Below are 6887 nucleotides of genomic sequence, written 5' to 3' on the forward strand. Positions count from 1 at the left end.
GGCAGTGGGGAGAAGGCAGTGAATTCAGACCTGTCAGGGAGGTAAAAGCAGGTTCAGCTGTGCCTTCTGGTTTTCTGACGCCTGTGATCTGTGCACTAGGGCAGAGGAAGAGGGATTGGCAGGGGAGAGGGCAAAGAGTTGGAGGGGTATCCAGTTATACCTTTGCAATACATATTACAGGGGGCTGCGGGTACCCAGAAATAGAAGCCTTGGTCGCCACCTCAAGGAAGGCAGCACGACAGGGGCCAAGTGCAGGACCCTGGAGCCAGACTGCTGGGCCAGACTCCGGCTCTGCCACTTACTAGCTATGTGACATTAGGCAAGTTACTTGGCCTCTGAGCTTCAGTTCTCTTGAGCAAAAACGAGGGAGAGGGTGGAAAATTGTCGTTTCTACCCCACTGATTGGTTTCATGAGGATTCAATAAATTTAACACTTGCAAGAGACTTAAAAAATGGTTCCATTAGTGTTTGCTTAATAATAGAAATTAAATAATAGTCTCAATCAACCAGGGGCAATCTTGCGCCCCAGGGCCATTTGGCAATGTCTGGAGACATTTTGATTGTCATGATTGTGGTGGGGGAAGTGCTGTTGGCATCTGGTGAGTAGAAGCCAGAGAGGCTGCCAAGCATCCTACAATAAACAGGACAGCCCTCACCACACAGAATTATTTGGTCCTGATGCCAATAGGCTGAGGATGAGAAACCCTGTACTAAATGATAGAAACACAGAAGGAGCCATCAGGCCAACAGGGTGGTTTGAGCCAAAATGCTTCTGGGGTTCTCGCAGTGAGGTGGCAGAGGGAAGATGCAATGTCAGAGGATAAATGGCAGATGGTAACCAAAAAGCAAATCCATTCTTTGCATCAGTGCAACTGTGTTTCCCAGTTGAGGGTGCTGGGCACATACTGCCTCTTGTTCCACCTCCTGTGGGCAGGCAGCTTTGAGCTGGGCTCTCACCCTAGCTGCAGCATGGACAGGCTTACCTCGCTGAGCCTCAGTTTCCTTATCTGTGAAAGGGACTAATAATACACAGTCCTTTTTTTTTTTTTTTAAATGAGGCTTAATTAAATATTGAAAAAACCTGTTTTCAAGCCTGGCTCCTAGTTGGTGCTAATAGCAAAATAAATAGGTTTTTTTTTTTTTTTTTTAAATAAATAAGGTTTTGAGTAAAGGAAGGTTTCTAGAGTGCCTGCCATTTGCTGAAGGTCACACAGAACAGAATTGGATCTGGAATGGGCCTAGTAACTCCTGCCTCAGTGCTAATCGCACCACCCTTAGGCCACTGCCCCCCGTATTTACACCTGAGGATCTGCCTTTTTACCCTCATGGAAGTGGTGCTGGGTACCCCTGGGACTAGGGTGGGACGTGAGGAGAACTGGAAACGTGCTTTAGGCTGTTCAGCTGAGTGTGGGGGGAGGCAGGCTTAGGGGTGGGGGGTGGCCTAGGAGAGCCTGCCATTTCTGTCTTTTATAATCTCAGATGCTCTGACCTTCCCTCATTGCACGCTTGGCTCCCTGACGTCCAGAGGGGAGATGAGTGGGTCACAGAGGCAGGCACTCACAGTGCTGGGTGGAACCCCTGGTTTGAAATCTGCTGATGTCTGTGGTGTAAATTCTCCCACCATGGTGGATTCCAGGCTACCAGCATGATAATCACGGAATGTGAACTTGGGAGAGAGGTCCAGTAGCACACTGTTACATAGTATTACCACCACGCAGATATATCAAAAAAAAACCAAACTTATTGTCGTTGAGTCGGATCCGACTCATAGCGACCCCTCCTTGGGTTTCCGAGGCAGTATCACTACGGAAGTAGATTGCCCAGTCTTCCTTCTGAGAAGTGGCTGGTGGGTTTGAACCACCAGGTTTCTGATTAGCAGTCAAATTCCTTAGGCACTATGCTACCAGAGCTATAATAGACATAAATAACCTTAAGAACATAGATACTAGTAAAATGTAATAAAATGATTTGGAAGTGATGGATTTGAGTATATTTGCCTTTTTCTTAATATAATTTATTTAAGTGTAAGCTTGTATAGTTTAATTTTTCAAAATGACTGTATTAACAACCAGCTTTCTGAACATTTGAGCTATCCCTCAGAGTCCATATGAGCCCAGCATGCCAACAAATCAGGGAACTTGTATCGTTACCCCCCTTTACAGGTGAGGAAACCGTCTTGGCAGCTCAGAGGCCACCTGGCTTCCTCCAGAAAGCCCAGTGGACAGTGTCTAGTGGAGAGGAAGAGGTGTCCTTTTCCCACCTCCCTGCCCAGTGCCCCCACACAGCCCCAGTGACTTCTATAGCTCCACTCCTTTCTCACAGACATCCTTCTTTTTCTTAGATGCCAAAAGCAGAAACTCCCCAAGGTCAAACCTGAAATTCCGCTTTGATAAGCTCAGCCATGCCAGCTCCAGTGCGGTAAGGACATGGGGGAGTGTCAGTAGCAAGGGGAGCAGCCTCCATAGTCCGTGATCCAACTGCCTTCAAAGAAATCTTCCCTTCTGGGGGCTGGATGAAGAGAAAGCTCATACATTATACCGATGCGGCATGAAGGAGAGCTGGGGTCAGAACTGGGGGTGCTGTCTGTCCCCACATGGTTCAAGCATTAGCCTGGATATCACCAGCCACCTCTGCATCACCTCCTGTGTTGGAGCCTCACCTGGGATGGAGCCATGCTCAGAAAGGAGCTGTGACTGTTGCTACGGGGTGCACAGCTCATCATTATTCAGTGCCAGACACAATAGACACAAATACCCTTAACATAAAAAAAAAAAAAAACAGCTAGTTTGGGAGTCAGCTCTGACTCATAGTGACCCCATCTGTGTCAGAGGGGAACTGCGCTCCATACAATTTTCAGTGGCTGATTTTTCAGAAGTAGATTGGCAGGACTTTCTTCTGAGGCACCTTGGGTGGACTCGAACCCCTAACCTTTCAGTTAGCTGCCAAGTGTTTAACCATTGGCACTACTCAGGGACTCCAGACAACCTTAAGAGGATAGAAAATAGTCAAATGTAGTAAAATAATTTGGAGTGATACATTTTGAGTCTATTTATCTTTGTTTTAGTATAATTTATTTAATTGTAAGCTTACTTTTTTTTTAAGGGCTGTCGTTAACGATCAGCTTATAACATTCCCCTTCCTGAGCTCCCTAGAATGTTGAGATCTGAGTGCATAGGAGTTGCCATTGGTGGGATTACATTGCTGGATATTAAACATTCTTGTACAAATTTTTCCTGAAACAGGGTCACTAATGTGAAAAAGGAGTCCTTCGACTGTTAAAGGTGGGTTGAGTGGCCTGCTGTGGCTTTGAGGGGAGGTGTATCCCTTTAAGATCAGGGTACCAGTGGCCTTCTGAGAATGACCAGAGCAATCCTGCCAGCTAGTAGAATAAGATAATAAACTCACCGCTATCTAGTTGTTTCTGACTCAGTGTCAATTTAGGACACAGTAGAACTTCCCTGGTGGGATTTCCAAGGCTGTAAGTCTTTATGGAAGCAGTCAGCCTTATCTCTCTCCCATGGAGGGGCTGGTCGGTTTGAACTGCCAACCTTTTGGTTAGCAGCCAAGTGCTTTAACTACTATTCCTCTAGAGCTCCCTAGAATAGATAAAAGTAAAGCATAATAAAATAAAATAATTTTAGCTTATAAAATTATAAAAGGAATAAAAATATAGTCCTTGAAGCCTCTAGGATGATAGGTCCCAGGTCTGAATGGGGAAGAGAGGGCAGGATGGCCTTGGGAGCAGATGGAAAGGGTTGGACAATAGGATTGGGCCACACACTAGATTGCTCCCTCTCCCACTGGATGGAGCCTGGTCCCAGCAGATAGAAAATGGCAACAACCCAGAGCCCACCTTCCTTTCTCAGTGGGAGGGATGCCTCCCTTTGCCCTCTTGTCTCTCTGCTCTCAGGCAGCCAGCCCTTCCCTCCTCCTAGCCAAATATCCCTGGGGTCCTTGGCAAGGGCAGGTATCCTCCTTCTTGTGCCCAGAGGTGCCCCTGCCCCACCTAACATTGTGAAGGACAACCCCAGGGTAGACCTCTTGTCCAGGGATCATGTGGTTTTCAGTAGAAAGGAGCATGGGTCCACCTCACCATCTAGACGTGTCCTCCTGTTAGTGATGTTGCTAGATACACATCTGCCCCCTGCCCCCACCCTTCTTCCAACCATGGGGCTCCCAGGGGTATGAATGACAGTTAGAATCAAGAGGAGGGGCAAAGGTGATGCCACTTTACGTAAACCTAATCTATGAGAAAGCAGAAGAGAAAATGGGAATGTTGGCTTTCTGTTTTAACTCCCAGATACCTCAGTTTACCGAATAGATGTTTGTGCCCCACGTCTTGGGGTGACAAAGAGTGCTCTAGTTACAGAAAGCCAGCACCCTTGTACTTGGCTCCCTCCCTATCCTAGATCTACTCAGTGGGCTATAGCCATGGGCATATCTGTTCCCCACCCCCTTGCCCACTGGGGTCTGCACCATCAGGGTTTGTGTTCTTTCTTCCTTTTTTTACTGAACATTTGGTCATCATCTCCCACCTCTTGTCTTCTCCAGGGAAGCCTCGATTCTGTCTTGGAGAAGGCTCCTATTCCAGCCATTCGGGGGTGCCGTCCACTGCTCTGACCATCACAGGCCCACTCTCCATTCAGCCACCTGCCCATCAGACCAGCTGTCCGTCCCAGTGCCTGTGTCTGGCCACATCCCTTTCCACTCCTTTACCAAGACACCTTGCAAGCACCTCTCCGCCTCTGGACAAGGCCTCCTCCCCAAAGGCCCCTCCTCCTGGTCTCCTCCAGCGTAACGTCTATCTGGGTATTTGTCATCTTGTTTTGTCTGCAGAGGAAAAGAGAATCGGACAAGGAAGGATCAGGGTGCTAAGACATTGTCAGGAACTGGGGGGCTCATCAGCCACAGAGGCAGAGAGGTGAGGTGGGGGGCAGAGATCAACAGCAGGGGCATCCCTGTGTGTCCTTGGTCACAGTGCCTTCTTGGACACAGTAGACTGCGGCCACAGCAAATGCATCTAGTGGTGTGTGTGTGGGGGGCACTTTTCCAGGAGCCAAGATCTGTGCCATCAGGATGGTGTCCTGGTAAAAATTAGCTCTGTGGTTCCCACATCTCTGCGGTTTTGAAATGTCTGTTTGCTTCTGTGCTAAGAACTTCTTACCCATCAGCTGATGTCAGGCCCAAGGCTCCTCCATCCCTGCTGCCCATCTATCTTGAGAGGGGATTGGCCAGTTGATGCTGGGCATTTATGGGAGGGGTGCTGCGTGCTTCCTTGACTGCAGCTGGAAATTTCTGTCCCATCCAATTTCACGTAGGCTCCTAATGATTGTTGCTGTGAGAGAGGCCACACATCAGTGTCTCCCCTTGGAACAAATTATTTTTCCCATGAAGGGATGAGCAGGCAGGAGTGAGAAGGAATTCAGGGAGAGGGGGTGCTTGGGTTCATGGGGAGGGAAACCTCAGGGCCTGAGGGCTCAGCTGGGAAGTACTGGGGATGGGGGTTCATGGAAGGCAAAAATACTTTACCCATCCACTACTCAGGTAGGAGCAGGAGAGGCAAGTGGGGGTTTGTCAGGGTTTTGTCAGACCAGTGTATGGGGAGCTGCACTTAGGTTTGGGGAGGAAGCAAATATTCTTTAGTGATTTATGTCCTTGGCATCTGTAGGGGTCAGCACTGCATTGGGAGCTGCTTCCAGCTACTGTCCCTTCACTGTGTCTGGGCTCTGTCCCCCTTCCTCTTCCTGCCCTCTTTAACTCTGGTCTGTAAGCGGTTAAATCTGTGGGAGATCTGTAGCCTGGCTTCATCTGAGTGTGGTGCAGGTGCCCCGTGCCACTTGCACCCTCAGCTACAGCCACCTTTGCTGGGCTAAACCAGTTCACTCTCTGAGCAGCCGCCCCCTAGCTTCCCATCCTTCCCAGTCTGGGGTGTGATAGGCTGTTTCTGCTGCCTGGCCACGGTGGGCTTTAAGGTGGCGTGTCCTCCAAATGAAACACAGAGTCTGAAGAGTAAGACCCTTGGAGGAGGTGGTCATCTTCACTGCATCTGGTCCCTCAGTGGCATAGCCGCCAGGGCAAAGCCCTGGGCTTACCTGCTCTAATGAGTAGAGGACAAGTACTCCCAATGGAATGCTTTATTTACAGAGGGAACTGGGCTCATTCCCAAGCTGAGGCATACGAATGTTACATACTTTTTTGACTGATGTTGTGACAGTTTCTCCATTGCTTTTGTCAGGAGCTCAAAATCATGATCCTTTGTAACCACTCAAATGGCTATTGGTGGATCCTATCTGCAGGCCGGGTTGACCTCACCCCTTACCCCATTGGGAAATGTATGCATGTCAAGTGCTAGTCCAGAACATCTATTCCAGTTAGAAGATCCACAGAAGAGCTGTTCAGCTCGATTGAGCCCTGTTCAAAATCAATGCAGCAGCACCCACTGCTGGAATGAGGCCCACGGGTTCTGGCAGTGTTTTGTTAGCTTGAAAGGTCAAACTGCATTTTTTTCAAAACACAGTCCAGACTTCTGACTTGCCCCTTTGGGTAGCTTATATTTGCAGCTGCTTGGTGGTTATGTTGTGTTGCATGGTTGGCTGGGGGCTCTTGGAGGTTTTCGGGTGGTCCTTACTCTGTCCCATTCCCCCCACAGCTCTAGCTGTTGCCCACTGCAGCTTCTACCTCTTGGGCAGGCTTTGCTCCTGCCTCTGAGTGGTGGGTGGAGTCCTTGAGTGGTGCAGAACAAAAGGTCAGAGCCTTAAAAACCCTATGGAATAGTTCTACTCTGTACACGTGGGGTCACCATGAGCTGTCAACTCGGTGGCAACTGGTTCTTTTGTTTTCAGTTCTTTTTGTTTTCAGGTGGGCAGGATGGTGGTGTGTGTCCAAAG

The 6887-nt window shown here is 48.8% G+C and overlaps 1 protein-coding gene across 1 annotated transcript in view; it reads left to right on the plus strand.

Annotated features, from left to right (window-relative positions):
- The window catches only part of RAP1GAP2 (RAP1 GTPase activating protein 2), a 145985-nt gene extending 139330 nt beyond the window's left edge, over positions 1-6655 (plus strand). The window contains exons 20-21 of the mRNA XM_007937578.2: positions 2323-2418; positions 6650-6655. Of these exons, the coding sequence (XP_007935769.1) occupies positions 2323-2418; positions 6650-6655 (102 nt within the window). The remainder of the gene's footprint in view (positions 1-2322; positions 2419-6649) is intronic.
- Positions 6656-6887: the final 232 nt, after the last annotated feature.

This window comes from Orycteropus afer, unplaced genomic scaffold, assembly GCF_000298275.1.
Source record: "Orycteropus afer afer isolate SDZICR_OR568_19922 unplaced genomic scaffold, OryAfe1.0 scaffold00042, whole genome shotgun sequence".
Classification (NCBI taxonomy): Eukaryota; Metazoa; Chordata; class Mammalia; order Tubulidentata; family Orycteropodidae; genus Orycteropus; species Orycteropus afer.